Source organism: Ochotona curzoniae, unplaced genomic scaffold (genome assembly GCF_017591425.1).
Source record: "Ochotona curzoniae isolate NIBS_2020 unplaced genomic scaffold, NIBS_Ocur_1.0 contig_43, whole genome shotgun sequence".
Taxonomy (NCBI): Eukaryota; Metazoa; Chordata; class Mammalia; order Lagomorpha; family Ochotonidae; genus Ochotona; species Ochotona curzoniae.
Genome location: NW_024466218.1, coordinates 30652542 through 30675115, shown reverse-complemented (window position 1 = coordinate 30675115; position 22574 = coordinate 30652542). Strand labels below are relative to the sequence as shown.

The window sequence follows — 22574 nt, the reverse complement described above, 5'->3', positions numbered from 1 at the left end:
GTCACTCTGTCTCAAATAGATACACACAATTTTAAAAATGCATTTGTTTTGGGCCTAATGGCAGTGGCTCAAAGGCTAATCCTCCACCTTCAAGCACCAACACCCAGTATGGCTCTGGTTTGTGTCCCAACTGCTCCGCTTCCCATCCAGCTCCCTGCTTGTGGCCTGGGAAAGCAGCAGAAGATGGCCCGAGTGTTTGGGACCCTGCACCTGTGTGGGAGACCCAGAGGAAGCTCCTGGTTCCTGGCTTTGGATCGGCTCAACCCTTGCAACCACTTGTGGAGGCAACCAACTTATCTGTCTCCTCTTCTCTGTAAATTTGCCTTTCTAATAAAAATAAATAAATTTTTTAGAAATTTAAATAAACAGGTATAGATAAGTCTTGTTCCCAGGCCTGCTGGTATGGCCTACGGGTGTAGGCAGCAGCGTGACCACTATGCTACACTGATCTGCACCTGCACCTGGGTGTTTTCTGGAAACAGCAGAGACCAGGAAGGGACGAAGAGGGGAGGGGAGGCATTCTGGCTTCTTCATGGCTAAGATTCAGTTCTTTTCCATTTCAGAGCTTCTTTTATTTTGTAGCTAATGCTTTTTCAGATTAAAATTTATGCCCAGTTATTGAGAGTGTGTATGTGGTGTGTATCTGATCATTTGAATATTACCAAGTAGCATGGGAAACCGGGAAAGATTCTGTTAAGAAGTGCAGTCTTGATCACTGACCACATCTTAGCTGAGTCAGACCTCTAACTTGGTCTCACTAGTTTTCTCAAGTTGGTAGTAGTTTATCTATTCTACTTCCCTGGAATGTGTAGGAAAATACTGTATGGATATCTTAAAAACAGTGTGGTTGATGAGGATTCAGTGTTGTATATGCCACAAATTTCAAAGTTGGGTATAGTTCAAGGGTAGAAATCTCTGTGTATTGCCGTGTCACAGCTGAAATGGAATCCTCTCTCTCTCTTTCTGTCTCTCTCTCTCTCTCACACACACACACACACACACACACACACACACACACACCTTTTTTAAAAAAAATTATTTGAAATGCAGAGTTGGAGAAACAGAAAGAGATCTTCTATCCACTGATTCACTCTTCAAATGGCCACAATGGCTGAATCTGAGCTGATCCGAAGCCAGGAGCCAGGAGCCAGGAGCTTCCTCTGGCTCTGCCATGCGGGTTTCAAGGACTTGAGCCATCCTCTGCTGCCTTCCATGCCGTAAGCAGGGAGCTAGATTGGAAGTGAAACAGCCAGGATACAAACTGATGCCCATTTGAGATGCTTGAGCCTCTGGTGGAGGCTTAGCCCTACTGCCTCATAGTGCCAGCCTCACCACCAATTTTTAAATAAGTTTCTGTAAGTTTCTTATCAGTTTTGATGAGGATCAGAGAAAAGCTTTTCTTTTTTTTTTTTTTTTAGTGTAAAACATTTGAATGTAGAGATTTCTTTAGAATTTCATGGGATACAGTAGAAGAGCAGTTTTGCCTTTCTTATCTGAGATTCTTCTCCCTCCACTTATGTTTTAATTTGTTAAATCACGAATGGATTTTATAATATGCACCTTATTTTTATAAAACCTTTCCTATTTTTTTGTGAAGTGATATTTTAATTTTATTTCAGATTATGACATTAGTTTCGTAGTAAAAATGGGTTTATGGTTTGAGCTTGCTGTTTGCTAATTTTGATAGTAACTTAATTGAGGTTGGGTTATAGTTAGTGTAATATTAAAATCAAAGACTGACTAAATGTGTATCTTTGAAGTTATAAGCCAGTTTGTATTTTCTGATAGGCTCATTGTTCCTCATTAATTTAACAATCCATTTAAAAAGTCTGACTTTTAGTCTTCATCAGCAAAATATTCCAAAGTCAGCTTTCACCTTTAAGGAAAAAAAGTTAGTTAAATGGGAAAAAATTGACAAAAAATCTATCATGTGATGTATTTCCTCAGTTGGGATTATTAATCTTGCTGGAATATAAAATGAATTGACATTTTTCTTATTTTGTACTACTCTTGGACTGCCATAGTACAAAAATCGTTATGGTTTCATTTAACTTCAGCCCAGTAACCAAAGAATTTCATGAAAAGGGGAAATAAGTTGCTGAGTGTAAGTAGTTTTAGGATAGTATATGATCTTAATGAAAAGAAGTGACAATTCTTTAATCTCTAGATCAGTCATCACATTGCATATGTTGTGGTGTTTTGTTACAGCTAAATTCATATTTATAATATATATATATATAGTTGCAGTTGAGCAATTTCTGTGTTCTAGAAACTTGGAAAAATTGTTTGATAACAGATAGCTAGAACATTCTGTCAAGTTACATCCAAAGAACCCTTGTTGGCTTTGCTGGAGCAGCTCCTATGACTTGTGCATATACTGCACTCAGAAACAGTCATTTCATGTATTGTTGCTAAGTTACGGGAGCCATACATTATAATTACAAAAATTTAGAAGTCAGATAGAAAATAAGGCACATCTCAGGAAAGAGTTAGAAATTTAGAAGGGTGAGCCTTTTCCCATCATCTGCTTCTGTTCCATTCCTTCCCTCCTGCTCTCCCCTCTCCATCCCTCCTCCTCTCCCTTCTCCTTCCCTCCTGCTCTCCCCTCTCCATCCCTCCTCCTCTCCCCTCTCCTTCCCTCCATCTTGACATCAGTTCAAGTTGAGCATGTTTTCCTGTTGCTTTGAGGGGAGCATTTTAGATCTCCTTCTGCTTCAAAAAGTGTGGAAAACTAAAAAAAAAAAAAAGTTTAGTTTTGATGCCAAAAAATGAATTTAAATACATGTATTGAGGACTCTTAAAAATTCATGAGAAATGTATATTATGAAAAACTACGTGTCTTCAAAATTCTTTGGTACCCAAACAAACTTACCTTTTAGCTCCATTTTCCACAAACCTTTTGAAGCACCTCATGAATCAGTTCCTACAAAGTTCTTTTAGTACTCCAGAATCAGTGCATGCAAAATTTAAACTATTGCTAAAATGGTCTGTGCTTTTCAAGTGCTGTAGTATTCGTTATTTCATCTTTCCACTAATCTAAGTAGTTTGGGCAAATGGTACTATTTTTACTTCACAGATGAGGTAGAAGAAATAGTTTAAGTGGCTTAGCCTGGGTTTTATTATCACCAACCCAAGGTTCCTATACTACTGTCTACCCCAAGAACTGCTTCATTGTCCTATTTCAGACAGATTTGTAGTGCCTAATAATTTTCGAGTTATTTTAAACATCATTATTTTGTACTGTTCTAACTTTGATGAAATAAACTTTCTTAATTTAGAGCTGACAAACCTTTTTTATAGGTGCCATTGTTATAGAGCGACCAAACGTGAAATGGAGTGATGTCGCTGGTCTGGAAGGAGCCAAGGAAGCCCTCAAGGAGGCTGTGATTCTGCCCATCAAGTTCCCGCATCTCTTCACAGGTGAGCTCACTTCTTACTAGCGTTATTTAATGACTTAACGCACAGCATCTTGGATTATTGTCACTGCATCTGAATTGTTGCTGTAATGTCTGCCTGTTCTAAGCTGCTGATGGTAACTATACAGCAAGATGTTTTACAGCATGTGCATATCTGAATTTCCACTGTAGATTGCAGAAGTACTTAAGTGTCAACCAGTAAGGCAGGTAATTCTGACATGCCGCAGAATTCTGTGTACTCATTAAAATACACTGTACATGTCCAGTGATGAATTTAGATGTGTATTATGACTTATTAAGATGTCCTCACTGGAGCAGCATTGTGGTACAGTTGTCAAGCCACCACCCATGGCACCTGCATCTCCAGTCCGGCTCGCTGCTAAGACACTTGGGAAAGCAGCACAAGACTGCCCAAGCTCTTGGACCCAGATGAGTAATGGGGCCTGGTTTCAGCTTTGCCCAGCCCTGGCCATTGTAATCATCTGGCGCATAACCAAGATGCAAATCTCTTTCTCTCTTGTCAGTTGACATGTCAAATAAATAAATCATTTTTTAAAATCCATGCATTTATTATAAAGATCAAAATGTAAATCTCCCTTTCAAATAAATAAAATAAGAAATAGAATTTTAAATTAAAGTTGAATCTCTTGAATTATAAAAATAACTTGAGTTTAGTTTTGCTATTAGCCATCCACATATTCTTTTTCCAATTTTTAAAATTTCATTTTCTGGGCCCAGCAAGATAGCGTAATGGTTAAGGTCCTCACCTTGAATGCGCCCGGGATCCCATATGGGCGCCGGTTCTAATCCCGGCAGCCACACTTCCCATCCAGCTCCCTGCTTGTGGCCCAGGAAAGCAGTCAAGGACAGCCCAAAGCTTTGGGACCCTGCATCAGCGTGGGAGACCCAGCAAGAAGTTCCTGGATCCTGGCTTCAGAAGGACACAGCACTGGCCGTTGTGGTCACTTGGGGAGTGAATCATCGGACGGAAGATCTTCCTGTCTGTCTCTCCTCCTCTCTGTACATATGCCTTTCAATAAAATAAATAAATCTTTATGTATGTGTGTGTATATATATACACACATACATAAAATAACCTGTAAAAAAATAAAATAAAATTTCATTTTCTTTATTTGGGAGGTACGTATTCCGCCATCTGCTGATTTGCTTCCCAAATGCCTGCAATGATGCGGGGTAGGTCACTGGAGCCATAACCACTGCCTCCCAGAGTCTGCACCAGCAGGAAGCTGAAATCAGGAGCCTGAGCCAGGATTTGAACCCAGGGACTCTGACATGGGATGTGGGCATTTTAACCACTGGGCTAAAGACCCCACCACCTCTTGAATAGCATTCTTTTGAAAAGACACTTCACCCAGTCACAGATTGTACCCAGCAGTTTTCAAGTGTGTATTTATTACAGCTGTAACTCTGCCTGGTTTAGAATGATCTGTTCTCTTGTTCTATTTTCGCAAAACTAGGAATAAACATAGAGTTCCTTTATCGTTACCCAGCCAGTAAGAGTCACCTGTAGTACTACCCTGTGCTTCTCTTTGGAGTCAAGGCAATAAAGTCACAAATCCTCCAGACTCTTGAGTAGGGTTATTCCTCCAAAGTTCATACATGGTGTCATAAATCTTCCTTTATCGCTGTAATTTCCTTGCAGTGTTCCTGTACTGTGCAGTGTGCACAGCAGACACTTAGAAATCACCTTGATCTGTGCTCTCCTGCTCCACTGTCCCGGAGACCTGCAAAGGCAGAGATCAGTGTCCTGGTCCATAGTGTGGCTTTGACACATAGTAGCAGAATAAAGGAGTGAGCAAATGCCCTTTCTGTGAGAAGGCTTATATTTATATCAATACATTTTTGACAAAGCTATCTCTAGAAATAAAGTACATATGAGACATTCTTGGAATGTTTTATTTTAAACTTTTCTAATTATTACTGATACTTCAAGTATGGGTGATTTCGAAGATACCTGAATTAACAGTTTTGGAATTCTCGTATTTTTTTTCTAATGGAAATTTTAGGCAAGAGAACGCCGTGGAGGGGAATCCTGTTGTTTGGGCCACCTGGAACGGGAAAGTCCTACTTAGCCAAAGCGGTTGCAACGGAAGCCAACAACTCCACGTTTTTTTCAATATCTTCCTCTGACCTTGTTTCTAAGTGGCTAGGTGAAAGTGAAAAGTAAGTAGTAAGTCAATTTAAGGTGGATATGGGGGGAGGTGGGGCAGCTATTAGATAGCTTTTTATCAGTCTATAGAGTAAGACATTTTTATATCATTAGTAAATGTAATAGAAGTAACATAATACAGTATTCATTACTCTGTTATGTAAACTCCTAGTTCATACCTTTTGTAAGATTTAAACTGTATGTTAAATTGTAAAGTGAATTATCCATTTATATATTCTTAATTTATATGCCTGAAACATGATTAAACTTCTTAGCTCATCAGAGTTCTTGTAATATTGATATATGGCTTTATTTTAATCCTAATATTTTTAAGAAATTGAGAATTTTAAATTATTTTTAGATTGGTGAAGAACTTATTCCAGCTTGCCAGAGAGAACAAGCCTTCCATTATATTCATTGATGAAATCGATTCTCTGTGTGGTTCGAGAAGTGAAAATGAAAGTGAAGCTGCACGTAGAATTAAGACAGAGTTCCTGGTTCAAATGCAAGGTACTGTAACTGATTTTTAAAAGGATTTCTTTATGTAGAACTGTTCATTTAAATACAAGGGGAAAAATTTCAGCAGGATTTCTGCATTCTACCCAACTGCTTCATTATATCATGTTCAGTATTCTGATTGTCTTTTCATATTTACATAATTTTTTCTGTTATAATCAAGTAGGACTCAATGGTATAGATAGTAAAGAGATGAATATTCACTATACTAGGAACACTGTAGCATTTTGACTTCAAATGAAATCTTCAAATAAATCCTTTTAGAAGGATATTCACAGTATTTGTCCAGAATCTAGATGATTTGATTACTTGGGAATATTTGCATCATGTTGCAGTAATAGAGTGGTTGGTTAAAAATAGCCTTTTTTGAAAAACTAAAGATGAGGCAGTTAAGTGCTGAAGCACCACATTTCTTCACGGATCACACAGATAACTTTGAAGAACATCAGAATTACATATTATTTAAATATTACTATTTTAATCCAGGAGTTGGTGTGGACAATGATGGAATTTTGGTTCTGGGAGCCACAAATATCCCTTGGGTTCTGGATTCTGCCATTAGGCGAAGGTATGATGGCATCATAAATGTCTTACTTCTAACTACAGATTTAACAAGTAAATAATCATTCCCTTTTGATCTGTTTAGGAGGCAATCAGATAATTTAAAAAATTTTTTTTTAATTTAAAAATTTTTTAAGGTACCCTAACTTAGTTATGCTTTGTCTTAGGGAAGAAATATTGGTCATTTGCTTATTTGCCTGCCATTTTGAAGACAGAAGGTTTCTATATACTGGAATCTTTCACATTAGAAAATACATTTCTTAAAATTGCCTTTAATTTTGATTAAACATAGTGGACACTGATGAGTCAAAAAGTTACAATACAGATTTGATATTTTGGTGAAAATTCTTCATATAAAATTTTAGCAAAATGACCATTATACAAATCACAGTAAGGGAGCCAAGGTACATTTTTCTAGTTAAAGAAGTTGTTACTCTAATTTTTTAAGCTGAACATGAACTTTCAGCTGTAGGAATAGTACAGATTTCCACTGCTTCCCAGGACCCCATCCCCTTCACTTTGCATGGAAAAAACGACCATTTCCGTGTTTGCCGCTTTTATGCCCATGCTTGATGGTGTACCACCCAGTACCACGAGAGGAGAAAATGGCATCCTTTGAAACCCCACCTCCAAGTCAAGGACACAGAATTCTCTGACTATCAGGGGGAGTCTGGCAGAAAAGCATCTGCATAAACCATTTAAGTGACCCCTCGTTACTTTCTCTGTCTCCATGTTCTGAAATTCTAGAAAGGCAAGCAAAATTATTACCGTGTAGTGTTTGCTTAATGTGTGTTTAAGATTTTGAAATAATTTAACTTTTTGCAGTTCAGAGAAATATTTTTTCATCTTTACTCCTATTTTTTATTACTAATCATCAATCTGAATCCCCTGGTCCCCTGATTGAGTTCGATGCAGTGGGAACCTGTAATCCTGGAGAATGTGTCACATGTGAACATGATGACCAGGGTAGGCCAAGGAGACGTGGCAAAATGAAAGCACCCAAACTGCGAGGCTGGCTGTTTTCATTTTATTTGTTGGTTTTTAATTCTTCCTTGATATTCTTCCCTTAGAGAGCTAACCAAGGTGTAAATTTTTAACTCTGGCACACATGGTTTATTTAAATTTAATCAACTTAAATTGCTGTAATTAAGCATATGTACTTATTTCTTTTGGAAAATATCCTAATTTTTATTAAAATTATATCTATTGTTTCTCTTTTAAGATTTGAGAAACGAATTTATATTCCTTTGCCGGAAGCTCATGCCCGAGCTGCAATGTTTAAACTGCACTTGGGAACGACTCAGAACAGTCTCACAGAAGCTGATTTCCGAGACCTTGGGAAGAAAACAGATGGTTACTCAGGGGCAGATATAAGTATCATTGTACGTGATGCACTTATGCAGCCTGTTAGAAAAGTACAGTCAGCTACTCATTTCAAAAAGGTAAGGAATTTTTACCTATCCTTAAATTTTTTAAATTAGCTTTCTAACATCATCACTGGTTTGTTTTCAAAGAATTTGCAAAACGTTTCAATGTTGTGTAATGACTAGATTTACATTATAGAAATAAAGGGTACTAAAAAAAGTTCATGAAACTGGAATTAAAAGGTAAGTTTATTTTGGTGCAGAAAAATTCTGAAGTCCCAGGCCCGGTGTGGTAACCTAGAGGCTAAAGTCCTCACCTTGAACATGCTGCTTCCCATCCAGCTCCCTGCTTAGTGGCCTGGGAAAGCAGTTGAGTGTGTCCCAAATCTTGGGACCCTGCACCTGCATGGGAGATCGGGAAGAAGCTCCTGGCTCCTGGCTTTGGATTGGCTCAGCTCTGGCTATTGTGGTCACTTGGGGAGTGAATCATCAGACGACAGATCTTCCTCTTTGTCTCTCCTCCTCTCTGTATATCTGACTTTGCAATAAAAATAAATAAATATAAAAAAATTGAAAGAATTCTAAAGTCCTAAGTATAAAAGGAGTCTTCAAAAATTCATTGAAAATGCAAATTATGAAGACACTATACATAGATAAAACTTCAAAAGTTAAAACTTTAAAAAAATATATTTCTTTATTTTTATTGCAAAGGCAGATTTATAGAAACATCTTCCATCAGCTAGTTCACTCCCCAAGTAGCCACAGTGGTTGGAGCTAAACTGATCCAAAGCCAGAAACAGCAGCCTCTTCTGGGTCTCCCACACAGGTGCAGGGTCCCAAGGGTTTTGGTCATTCTCTACTGCTTTCTCAGGCCACAAGCAGGGAGCTGGAAGGGAAGTGGAGCAGCCGAGATACGAACTGAATCCCACAGGGGATCCAGGCATGCTTAAAGTGAGGATTTTAGCCACTAGACTACCACGGCAGACCAAAAACTTCTTTAAGTTACACATCATAAAAATATGAAAATATTTTGGTTGTAAAAGACTAAATGATTCAGTAGCTTCAAACCGAAAATTTTAAATATCACTAGTTTCTCAGCTATGCAACATGTAAGATCAGTAGCCCTTTCAATACCGTTTTTGCTGCAATCCAATTTTTGTTTTTGATGTTTTCACATTTTGGTTTTGATATTTTTGTTCTTTCATTTCTTTAAAATCATTTTCTTTTATCTTATTAAATTCTTCATTGATTCTTTGACCATACAGTAGCATCATTTTCTCCAAAAAGGTTTTTTATATTCTGTTTTATTTCTTCATTGACACATTGGTCATTCTGTCCACGGTTGTTGTTGATTTTGTTTTATGACTTCCGCTAAAGGGGATGTGTAGTAATGGCATACTAGAGACTTGCATATCCTGATGTGAAGATGCAGTGCAGTATGCGTCTCTGCTTCCAGGTCAAAGGACTCCCAGTGAGACTGTCGGGTGTATCTTGACAACAGGATGCTGGACTGTCTGCCACTGTCTGGACCGGCTATGTCAGGACACACTTGAATAGCAAATTGATAGACTTATGACTGCTTATGAAGGACTATAGGGGGAAGTCAGGGGGAGGGGATTTGGGAAGAGGATAAGGGAAATACCAGAGCATATGGGATTGTATCATAAAATTAAAAATAAAATAGAAGGGGAGAAAAAAAGAAAAGAGAACAATTTATAAAAATGCTCATGGTTTTTATAATTTTGTTAAATTTTAATTTATTGGAGAAGTAGAGAGACAAAGCATTCCCATCTGCTGCTTCAATCCTCAGATGAAGCCAGAAACAGATCTGCGTCCAGTTCTACCCAAGAGACAGAAATCCAGTCGCTTGATCCGTCATGGCTGCTTCCTAGGGTCCACATTAGCAGGAAGATGATATTAGGAGCCAGAATTGGGTCCCGAACCCAGATGCTCTAACGAGGGAAGTGTTTGTGTCTTAACTGGCATCTCAGTGACTAGGCCAAACACCTGCTCTGAGAGTTGGTTAACGTGTCTGTTTTGATTTCTAAGATTACTACCACTAAACAAACACTACAGGAAAAAAGGAAAACTCAGTCACTAGCTCTTCTTACTCTTTTTCACTTATTTTCTCCCTGTAATTAAGTAATTTATTATACTAAATTTCAAAATATAAAAAATTAAGAAAAAGTAAAAACAAAAATCTCAGTGATAAGTATTTGCTATGTATTCTTTTTTTCCAATAGTAGACATTGTAATCCGGAGTAAACATATTAATATGTTCTCCATTATCCTGGTAATGGTCTAAATTTTAGTGTTTTTGTTTTTAAAGATTTATTTATTTATACTGGAAAGGCAGATCTACAGAGAAAAGGAGATACAGAGAGAAAGATCTTCCACCTACAGGTTCATTCCCCAAGTGGCTGCTATGGGCGGAGCTAACCTGGGCTTAAGGCTTTTAACCATCTTCTACTGCTTTCCCAGGCCACAGGCAGGAAGCTGGATGGGAAGAGGAGCAGCCGGATACAGACTGGCACTCACATGAGATCGGGCGTGTGCAAGGCGAGGATTTAGCCACTGAGCCATTCATTGTGCCAGGCGCTAAATTTTAGTGTTTAATTTGATCAGCTAGAGATTTCCGTTTCGCTGTTTATTCCAGGTGCGTGGTCCTTCTAGAGCGGATCCTGGACACATTGTTGAAGATCTGCTGACACCCTGCTCTCCAGGAGATCCTGGTGCCATGGAAATGACATGGATGGATGTGCCTGGGGATAAACTTCTGGAGCCAGTTGTTTCCATGGTTTGAAATCTACTTGTTCTTAAAAAGTGTTTTAAAACTTTATACGCTGATATGTGTAAGATAAAATTTTTTAGTGATGTGAAATTTTCCAGAATATGTTAGTATTATCCAGCATGCTTACTACTGTCAGGTCACTTTAAAAACTGTAAATAGTAATTGAGCCTGAAATGAAAATAATCTTTTGAATATTTTCTTGGGCTGTAAGGAAACTAAAACTTATTGAATAAAAAATGAATTCCTGTCATTATAGGTCTTACAGCTAGAGTATCACTTTTAAAATGCTCAGATAGATTTCTTATTTTGTTGTCAAGACTTAACTAGAAAGAGGGGTCAGGCGTGTTAGAAAGAGAGCCAGGTGTTTGGTACAGCCAGTGCAGTCACCTTTCAGGACGCCCACACACACGTCCCATACTTGGTCACGTCCCAGCATCTTCTCATTCAGTCCAGCTCCCTCCCTGTTTCAAAGGAGGCCCCAGTGCTGGGAGCCCTGCCGCTCACATGCGACTCCTGAGGGGACCTCGGGACTTCTTACTCTGGCCTGTCTCTCCCACTCTACTCACCCTCTGCCACTCTGCCTTTCAAGTAGATGAAAATAAACATTTCTTTAAATAACATAAAAGTAAGGACTGTCGAAAAAGTTTTCACACCATCTTGGATTTTTCACAAGAACCAGGAATGTTTTTGTATTATATAAAATTCATAAATAATGTTTTTCTGTTGACATTCTATGGAAGTCTTAAAAATGCAATTAAGAGTTTTAACTATTTGGAACATTTTTATAGAAGTTACATTGTTAGAGTTTATATTGGGAGAATTAAATAGTTTCTAAGACTTAATAAGATACTATTTTAGGGAACTTGGGGTGATTGAAAAGATAGATCCATGTCTTCATTGTGAACACTGAAATTTAAAAATGTCTTGCTTCAGTTGCAGATTTTCAGACATCTCAATGGCTAGTTTAATAGTAGCTTCTAGAAATAACTTCTATCCAATATCTAGACTAAGATGTATATGTATGTGTTAATTAACATAATGCTTATCTGATATTTAGACATACACATATATTTATGTATTAATTAACAATATTTCTCCATCAAGTTATTCAGAAAACCTTTTAAAAGGTTTTAATCCTTGATGAAGTATTTTTACAAGATTTTTTTGTTTTCAAGAATTATACTGGAAAAGCAGATTCACAGAGACAAAGATCTTCAATCTGGTGGTTCTCTCCCCAGTCGGCTGCAGCAGCCAGTGCTGAGCCGACCCAAAGCCAAGAGCCTCCCCAGGGTCTCCCACACAGGTGCAGAGTCCCAAGGCTTTGGTCCATCCTCTGCTGCTCTCCCAGGCCATGAACAGAGAACTGGATGGGAAGTGCAGCATCCAAGACGGGAACCAGCACCCAAATCGGATATTGGTGCTTGCAGGTGAAGGATTAGCCAGTTGAGGGATCAGGCTGGCTCCACAAGTTTTTATATTCTACCCATTTTGTCATTTTTCCATTCCGATATACAGAAGATAGCCTATGCCTGTAAGTCAGTTTTCTAATGAGTCTGTGATGTTAACATATTTTTCTTACCGTCACAGTCTTAATGTTAGCTATTTTTAAATTCTGAGGTTAGTTGGCTTCAGTAAAATTGTATTTGCTTCACTTAAGTGTAAATGAATGACCAGCTGTTTTTAATTGCACTTACATGGAAAACTGATGACTTGTTTGTTTAAGGAAAACTACAGTAAAGCCAGAAATTAGATCATGAATATTCTTTGAGACACTGAACTTCAGCTCTGGGAATTGCTGGGTAATGGGGAGAATGGTTTTGGTTAGTACAAGGGAAGAGATTCTGAGCTTCTATACAAAGAGCTCCTTTAGGATAATCACAAGGAAACTGATGGTAGCTTAGGGCACACTGCAGATGCTTAAGTTTAATCCTAGGTGACAGTAACAGTAATAATAAAGCAGTAGTTATAATTTTTAAAATCTGTTACTAACCTGTGCTTCCGCCCTTTTCCCTGACAGTCGGACATGTTGCGGTCACTGTCAAGTACCAAGCCCACGGTCAATGAACAAGACTTACTGAAGTTAAAGAAGTTTACAGAAGACTTTGGCCAAGAAGGCTAAACCAAAGGTGGCAGTGAAGCCATTTCCCCTGTGTACTCTTTCTTTCCTGGGTATTTTTGCCTTTCCTGGATGGCTTTCAGATTATTTCCACTAAAAACTCCTACTGCAGGGAGAAGTGTTCATCTCTCTGCAGTGTTACTTTGTGTTGTGTATTGTACTTTTCCTCCTAAACATCATTTATATCATCAGTGTAAAATTTATTTACCTTATAAAAAGTCTAAAGTGGTAGGAACCTTGGCTCTCAGGGATGGTCAGCTGAGCAGCAGTGGGCACCGAGTGCGTCGGAGGCCGAGTGGGCACCGAGTGCTGCAGCCAGAGCTCTGGTAAAGTGTTAGTAGGAAAATGGTTTCTCTCTGTGTAGAGTCACATAATTTCTTTCAAGGCAACAAGCTTTTATATTTAAATGATACCTTTCACTGTGCAATCTCAAGAGAAACACTTTCTAAATTAGCACTTCTTTACCATGTCTTTTTGTAGCAATTCTGACCAAACAGCTAGTAAATAAAGAAGAAATTTTAAATGATTGTTGTGAAATATTGTAACAGAAACCTTTGCTCAAGAGAAATGTTCTCCTTTTGGATTATGGGAAGTTTCTTATGTGTAATGGGGGGGGTATGTGTACATATATAAATATATATATACCTACATAATTTTTTTAATGTAGAATAGTAAGAGTCTTGTCTGTCACCTTTAAGTTTAGGGAACAGTTTGTCCTGGGCAAATATGTGTTATCAGTGTAATAGTTTAAGAAAAAATGACCTGGTATCTCCATTAAATGGCAAACATGGCATTATGTGACTCTTCACATGAGTAATCTGAGGATGTGCATTGCACACGTTCACGCCAACGCTGAGTTGTGCCTTGTAGGTCTGTATTGACTGTCCATGTACAGGAGTGAGGTAGATGTCCTTCGTTCAATATTCTACCTTCAACATGCTCTCGAGTGACTTGCATCTTAAGTATATTTGCACATTGTACATTCTACGTTATATGGTTGCCTTGGGACTTGGGAAGAGGTTGCTTTATTGATACGGAAACCCTTGGCCTGAAAATACTGTTCTTATGTGAAGTGCATTGATAAAATCTACCATTGATGATATTCTCTGTGTGTTTCTTCATTTTGGGACATGTGTATAGAAGAGAATATTTACATTGATTGGATACAAAATCACTAAAAATTATTAACTAAGAGTGTACACATGACAGTTGTGTTTTTTCAGCAACTTTTTGTAAAGATTGGCAGTGAATTTGGCAGACCAGTGATGAATTCTTTGTAGCTGATGTACGTACCACACTGTTTATTGGCCTCAGAATGGTACTGTAAAATATTGATAACACATAATTAAGTAATTAGCTTAATTGAGTTAATGTTCTATGCATCCAAAATTTAAGAAAGTAGGCAGTTTAAGAATTGATCAAATACTTGACCAAATAGCGTGTGAGCATATCAGTAATGATATGTGGGAACTTTATCACATTTAATTATCATGTATGCTTTGACAATCCATTATCACTTATGACCATAACTCTATTTTTTACATTTCTGAATCTACAACTACAGAATTTAAACGTTTATGCTTTAAAAGAGAATTTTTTTATAGGCTCTTCTTTTTTTTTTAAGATTTATTTTTATTGGAAAGTCAGATATACAGAGAGGAGGAGAGACAGGAAGATGTTCCATCTAACGATTAACTACCCAAGTGACAGCAACGGCTGGAGGCTGGAGCTGAGCTGAGCTAAAGCCAAGCCTCAGAGCCTCTTCCAGATCTCCTTCCAGGTCTCCCACGCAGGTGCAGGGTCCCAAGCTTTGGGCTGTCCTCCACTGCTGTCCCAGGCCACAGGAAGGGAGCTTGATGGGAAGCGGGGCTGTCGGGATTAGAACCGCCACCCATATGGGATCCTGATGCATACAAGGCAAGGACTTTAGCCGTTAAGGCTACAGTGCTGGGCCCTCTTAACTATTTTTTATGGACAGATATACAAAGGAATCTCTACGGCATGCTGTTTTCTGGCTCTTGACCATTGTCACATCTGGAGTAGTCTTTTGTAGTCCACCCACAGGTAGACCAGGAGCTGCACTCTGCATGTTGGAGAGCAGGTCGCAGCGTAAGAAATGTAAGATGCTAATCGGAAGGCGTGTCAGTAGATCACGATTCAGCAGTTCACTATCAACTATGCAGGGTGAGTGTACATGATGATTAGAACGAGAGATGGTTTATCCAGTTCCGTGGTGAAGCAGCTGAGGCACTCCTGCCCAACTGGGTGGCTGCTGCAGATGAAGCCATGTGGCCCTGATCCAGCCTCCAGCTCGTGAACTCTGACAGCTGCCAGCTCTACCGCTAGCCCTTCACCTTTGAGGTCCTCTTGCTCCGTTGTGAGTTCTTGGCTGGTCCACATCACGTGGTGTTTCCATTCAGCCTTGGCTGATAGATGGGGCAGTTATTTTTCAGGGAGAATCCCTGGACTCACAATCCTACCATGCTATAGATTTCTTTAGCATTAAATGCTGCTATTACCATAAGTTTCAAGCATGTTCTAAGCTTTTCAGAATGTTTTTTTAAAAACTTAAAAAATAAGGGAATTCTATCCTTATTCTGACGCACCACATTGTTTACTTGTGAAACTTAAAATAACTAATACTGAAGTTTGTTTTATTATAAAAAATTTCTGGCACTGCAGGAAATTTGGAGTAAGTAATTATTTTTAAAGTCCCCAGAGACATAAAAAGATTAAAATATAACCACTGTCACCAATCCTCAGTATAGAAGATTCTAGCCAGGAAAGAAAAAGAAAAATTTAAGATTAGAAAGTAAGACAATTTTCATTCACAGATGCCACATTCTACATGTAGAAAATTGATAGAAAGTGTTAGAAATCATATGATTTTAGCAAGGTTAGGAAGTAAGATGTAAGGTCAAAAAGTAAATTTATTGTTTCGCAATAATTGAAATTATGAAACAAGTGTGATAGCATTAGAGAACATCAAATACAAACATCTTCTATTTGAAAATGAGCGACTTCTAAAGGGGATATTAACAAAGGAAACGAAAAACAAAAATAAAGGGATATCCCTGTTCATGAATTTAAGACATTAATTAGAAAAATAATCAGTGCCACCAAATCTGGTTTTGTAGAATTAATGCAATTCCAAATTTGAATCTGTGCTTTTTTTTAAAGATTTATTAGATTTTTATTGCTAAGTCAGATATACAGAGAGGAGGGACAGAGAAGATCTTCCTAGCGGCTCAAGTCCTCACCTCGCATGTGCCGGGATCCCATATGGGCGCCGGTTCTAATCCCGGCAGCCCCGCTTCCCTTCCAGCTTCCCTTCCAGCTCCCTGCCTGTGGCCTGGGAAAGCAGTCGAGGACGGCCCAAAGCCTTGGGACCCTGCATCAGCGTGGGAGGCCACGTGGGAGGCTCCAGGCTCCTGGCTTCGGATCGGCTCAGCTCTGACCGTTGCGGTCATTTGAGGAGTGAATCATCGGATGGAAGATTTTCTCTGTCTCTTCTCCTCTTTATATATCTGACTTTCCAATAAAAATGAATAAATCTTTAAGAAAAAGATTCATTCTGTTTGGATACTTTTAGTAAACATAAACAATCTTATTTGCTGACATGTACCTCAAATGTTTAACTTAAAAAATTTTAGTTTTTAAAAATAAATCCATCAAGGAATTAACAGGAGCTAAGTCTAGATGATAGAAATACGAATAGCTTGGTTTTGTCCTTTATACTTTTATCTCTAAATATTTTTAGCTTTCCAAAACTGAAGCAGGAATTTCAAAGTTGAGCAGTTAATATTAGCTCTACCGCCTCTTTTATATCAGAAAGGAGGGGGGGGAAAGGCTGAGAGGAAAGATACTTATCAATCATAGCAGTGGCCTGTGAGTTGCTGTCACACAGCTCCTTCAGCCGTGGGCATGTAGCATAAAGATGATGGGATCAGCAGCATCAGTGGCCCCTGCTGATGAGACAGCCCAGTGCATGGCTGCTTGCACAGTCCAGGCTGGTGTGGACGCTGAGGACAGCAGGTCGGGCCCCAGGTAGTGACCAAGACCTCACACTGTTCCATGTGCTCAAAGAAATGTTTCTCACAGCACCGATCAATCAAGACCAAACTCAAAGCCAACTGAAGAATTCTACCAATGGAATTTACAGATTCTCGAAACTATTTTTATGTGAAAATAGGGAGATGAGAAAACAGTAGACCCACAGGACTGGAGTGTGGTATTTGGGAGGACTTGGAGGTTGCTGAACATAGCCAAGGAAGGGTGTTGCGAGTTTCAGAAACCGGTGTGTCAGTGTGAGCTCAATTAGCAGAGGTCCCTGATTCAGTGTTTTGTCTTCCTCTACGAACAGTGCTTGAAGAAAATGAAATCAACAGTAGATACTCAATTTGTAGCTTATAATGCCCAATATCTCCAGCCAATGGAAACGCTGAAGCAGGATTTTGTTGTGAGTCATCCACTAAGCTGTGACATTTCATGAAGATTTGAAATCGAGTCCCTTAACCAAGGCAGGTGAAAGGAGCAGGAAGGGGTGCTATCTACAGTCTCCAGGCAAAGTACAGCAAGCAAACGGGCATGCGGAGAGAACTCAGACACAGTATTTCAAGCCTTAAAACTTCTGGCTTCTGCGGGTCAGGAATTCAGGAGGGGCCCAGCTGGTGGCTGTGACTCCAGTTGCAGTCAAGACACTGGGAGTGCAATGACACAGCCTGAACCCCCCAGGGTCTGCCTGGACATCTTTCTCTGAAAGCTCAGGGCTTCTCCCAGTGGACTCTGCACAGACTACGAGGGGCTTCCATGCAGGATGGCCGCCTCGGGACACTTCAGACTGCTAACAGAGTGGCTGGTGACTGAAGACTCCAGGAACAAAGCGGAATCTGTATCACCTTTCAAGATCTAGCCTGAGTCACACTGTGTCATTTTGATCATAGTCAGCTGGCTCAAATAGTAACAAAAAAGCTTGCCCAACTTCTAGGTGCCAGGTCCCATTGTCAGTGAGATGAATGCCAAGATGATTGTGTAAGAGCATATGGGGCCCAGCACCATAGCCTAGTGGCTAAATCCTTGCAGCGCATCCACCAGGATCCCATATGAACACGAATTCGTGTCCTGGCTGCTCCAGTTCCAATCCAGCTCCCTGCCTGTGGCCTGGGAAAGCAGTAGAGGACGGCCTGGGGCCTTGGGACCCTGTACCCAGAAGCTCTTGGCTTCAGATCAGCTCAGTTTCAGCCATTGTAGACACATGAGCAATGAACAAGCAGATGGAAGATCTTTCTCTCTGTATCTCCTTCTCACTATTTATATGTGTGACTTTTCAATTTAAAAAATCTAAATAAAAAAGAACCTTTTTCTTTAAAAAAAAAATAGAAAAACATGACTCTAAGTAAATCTTTTAAAAAAAAAAGAGCATATGAATTGGAAGATACCTGGTGGAAACAGAAAGTGGTCCTAACAAAAATATGTAACCTGAATGTAATAAACCGTAGACCTAATGGCCGAGTTATGAAATTCAGTGGAGAAATTACAAAAATACAGGAAGAGAGCAATCAGAAAAGAACACGGAATAATTCAGAAGATAAACTGGTCTGGTTGTTTCAAAAAAAATGTCATTTAAAAAGCTGAGACTTGGGCCCAGCGCGGTGGCCTAGCAGCTAGGGTCCTTGCCTTGAACGCACTGAGATCCCATATGGGCGCCAGTTCTAATCCTGGCAGCCCTGCTTCCCATCCAGCTCCCTGCTTGTGGCCTGGGAAAGCAATCAAGGATGGCCCAAGGCCTTGGGATCCTGCACCCATGTGGGAAACCCGGAGGAAGCTCTTGGCTCCTGGCTTCATATCTGCTCAGCTCTGGTCATTGTGGCTGCTTGGGGAGTGAATCATCGGATGGAGGATCTTCCTCTTACTCTCCTCTATATATCTGACTTCATAATAAAAAATAAGTAAATCTTCAAAAGCAGCTGAGACTTCGCTGTTTTAGATTAAAATAAAAACACTCAATCGACTATTTGAACCCTGATTGGATCCTGATTAGGAAATACAATAAAAGACAATTTGCGACAATCAATGTAGTATAAATATGGACCAATTAATATATGCAGCATTGGGGGAGGTCAGTCCCATGGCGTATTAAGCTAAGCCTCTGCCTACAGCATTGTCATCCCATAAACACACTGGTACAAGTCCTGGCTGCCTCACTTTGATTCAGATCCCTACTGGTCAGAAGATGGCATAAGTACTTGGGCCCTGTACCCATGTGGGAGGCCAGGAAGAAGTTGTGGCTCCTGGCTTTGGACTGGCCCAGCTCTAGCCATTGCAGCCATTTGGGTAGTGAACCAGTGGATGGAAGATTTTTGTCTTTCTCCCCTTCCATCTGTAACTCTGCCTTTCAAATCAAAAAATACTTACTCTATAAATAAAGCAAAATTTGTATGGGTTGACAGGTATGATAATGGTATTATGGTTATGCTGGTGTCTATTCTGCCCTTTAGCACATCTGTGCTGAAGTATGCACACAGGGATGAGAGACGAAACACTGACGTTCATAATTTACTTTCTAAGTGTTCAGTCAAAAAAGAAAAGCCATATCAACATAAAACAAATGTGGTTGAAGAAATAAGAATGAAAGGTATAATGTAATTTCTGAAAGGGTTGTACCTCAGAGCCAATTAAAGAAAACAAAAAAGTGATAGAAAATTTGCCACACACTTAACGCATTTGTGAATCAGTGCTGAACAGGCCCTGGAGCTGTGCTCAGCACACACAATGGAGCCCCGTCTGTGGCCGTAAAGCCAAGGTGTTGAACACAGCAAGGTTCTATCTGGGAAAGGTTCCAGGACTGTGAAGATGCGTATCTTCAGTTTGGTTTACTGTCAGTACATTCTGAAAGGAAATCACTGCTGGCCTAAAAGATCAAACTGCAGTTCATGACACAAAGGCCTTAAAAGCTCCAGTCTGAACAGTGTGATTAGATTATTAAAACTGGAAAATGGAAGAACGTGGTAGTAGTTGCACGAGAATGGGAAGGCTCATGACAAGTTAGGCCTGGTGTTAGGAGGTGTGGTGTGGGCAGAGCATCAGCCAGGCGGAATGACTGACTGCTGTCAGTGTCTGCGGATCTCCAAAGTGGTCTGTCCAGACTTCACGAAAATGCACACATACTCCTTTCCTCAAAGAAACAGAACTTCTTTCAGATTCCTTCTGCTGTAGGCTTAACCACAGAGAAAAAACGATGTTTTCCAACGTAGATGATTCTTCAGCTCGTAGGAATGTCCAAATCATGGGCTATGTTGCCAAATGCAGGTCTACTGTCCTACTAGGAGGTTTGCTGTTGGTCTGTGTTAGTCCTCCACCTGCTCAGGTCTGTCCACGAGCCTTCCAAGGTACTCAGAACAGCAGATGCGCCTCTAGCCCCCAGGTCTGTGACCACATTTGTATTGCCCCCATCTGTACTCTCCTTTTCTTTACCAAGCTGGAGTCTGAGTGTCCCTGCCAAGGTTCACTGCCCCCAGAAGCTCAAGGTCCTGGCCTCTCTGCTGGGGCTGTCCACAGTTGAGCAGCTGCCACAGGAGGGGGCTGTACCCACGTACTGGTGCCAGCCCTCAAGCCGCCACCTTCTCCATGAGATGATGTGTGTCTCCACGCCTGCCCGCACCCTTCAGGATTCCTTGTTTTCCCTTATTGTTCTCAAAGGGACTTAGCTTCGTGTCTCAAGTGACATTTCAGAAGAGCCAAGAGAAAGGCAAGTATTCTACAGGCAACTGTGCCTCTGCGTGTGTCCAGAGAGCACAAAAGCCCTGGCTAACTTCTCACAACTGGCAAAGGGAAGAAACACAGAAAAAAAAAGGTGTCACAATAAAGCCTGCCACGTCATGGTGAGGTCATGTCAAGAAAATGTGATGAGGAGGGCTTGCATCTAGCCATTCCTTTCAGTTCTCTCTGATTGGGTCAGCAGTCATTTCTATTAGTAATATTTTTCTTATTTTGACATTTTATTGCAATTTTGCAGGGGTAAGACATTTAATATAAAATTTTCCAATGTAATTTAAGTGTGCAATTCAGTGTCATTAAGTACATTCACTATCTTGTTTCATCATCACCATATCCATTTCCAGAACATTCCCAAACTACCTACTAAACCATAATTTCCCATCACTGTAGGATGCCACATGTATCAGAACTTCAGTCCTTTTTAAGGCTATCTGATTTCATCATGTAAATATAGTACATTTTATTTATGCTTTCATCTGTTGATGCTTACCTGAGTATTTCCACATTTTTGGCCATCGTGAACAAAATTGCTATTAACATGGGTATGCAAGTATCTGTGACTGCTGTGTAATGTGGTAATTCTATATTTAATTCTGTCAGAAACCACCAAAGGGTTTGCCACAATTGGCTACACCATTTCACATCCCTATCAGCAATGCATGAGAGTTCAATTTCCTTTACATCTTTCTCAGCACTTCTTGCTGCCCATTTTGGTGTGTTCTGTCTCTAGGAGACCTGGGGAAGTGTGAAGTCATTGGCCGATTTTGGTCTGCATCCTTTCCCTGTAATAAGTCCGTAGCCACAAGCCAAACAGGAAAGTGAAGGTAGGGGACCATGCCCTCAAACTTCAGTTTGGTGAACTTTGGGCAATAAGTCACAAATAAGTTGGGTGAAAAAGTCAACTCCTTTTGCTTCTTAGCGTTCCAGTATTTCTAAAACACAAAACACAAGGTCAGCAAACAAAAGAAAGCACGAATCTTAACGCACAGCTTTCATCGAAAGGACAGATAGTAAGGACTGTTCGTGAAGATCTGGTACACGGGTGGGAGTATACAACAGTGCAGCCGCTTTGGAGAACGTTCTGGCAAGTTCTCCGATGGTCAGGGTTACCTTAAAACCACGGAGTTGTGAGCCCCCGCGAGAAGTTCACGTGAAAACTTCCACGAGGATGTTCACAGGCATCATTCGTAATTCGTGTTTTATTTTGCCTTGAATCAAGTGCTGGACCTTTGTCATTAGTAGATGCTTGGGGCCGGCAAGGCGGGGAGGACGCAGGGAGTGACTGGGCAGGTGTCCAGGTTTCTCCCGGGGTGTGACAGAAATGCGCTGAGGTCAACTTGTGCCCTGGTGGAGCAAAGTTTGTCACGGCCTTCTGGTTGTACGTCACGGCACCTGAATCGGAGCTCCACGAACCCGGTGCGTTCTGAGCCCAAGGCCATCACCCAATCTGATTTCACTCCACGCTAAGGCTTTCCAAGTCGAGCGCTCAGTGGGGCATGACCACGTCCACTTAACAGGACACGGAGGCTGGGACTGGGGGCGGGACGGGACCCGGAGACCACCCGGGCTCGGCGAGATGGCGGCGGGGCGTCCCACGCAGCCACCTCAGGGGGTTCGGGAGCGAGCCAGGCGGCCCTCTCCATCCCAGGCGCTCCCAGGCGGCGCCGCCCGCGGCTCCCGCGCGATTTCCGCGCGGCAGGAGGAGGGCTGCGGCCCGGCCCACCGCGGCGGCCTCGGCACTCGCGCCGCCCAGGCCGCGCCTCCCCCCGGCTCCTCCTCTTCCCCTCAGCCGCCGCCCCGCCTTCGCCCGCAAACCCAAACACTCCCGGCTCCTGCTGCGCGCCGGCTGCGCGTGATCGCCGGG

At 40.8% G+C, this 22574-nt stretch overlaps 1 protein-coding gene across 1 annotated transcript in view; it reads left to right on the top strand.

The window, feature by feature from the left end:
* Nucleotides 1-14036, top strand: part of VPS4B (vacuolar protein sorting 4 homolog B) — a 29995-nt gene extending 15959 nt beyond the window's left edge. The window contains exons 5-11 of the mRNA XM_040985095.1: nt 3301-3420; nt 5444-5600; nt 5948-6096; nt 6589-6670; nt 7886-8105; nt 10684-10824; nt 12836-14036. Of these exons, the coding sequence (XP_040841029.1) occupies nt 3301-3420; nt 5444-5600; nt 5948-6096; nt 6589-6670; nt 7886-8105; nt 10684-10824; nt 12836-12937 (971 nt within the window). The 3' untranslated portion in view covers nt 12938-14036. The remainder of the gene's footprint in view (nt 1-3300; nt 3421-5443; nt 5601-5947; nt 6097-6588; nt 6671-7885; nt 8106-10683; nt 10825-12835) is intronic.
* Nucleotides 14037-22574: the final 8538 nt, after the last annotated feature.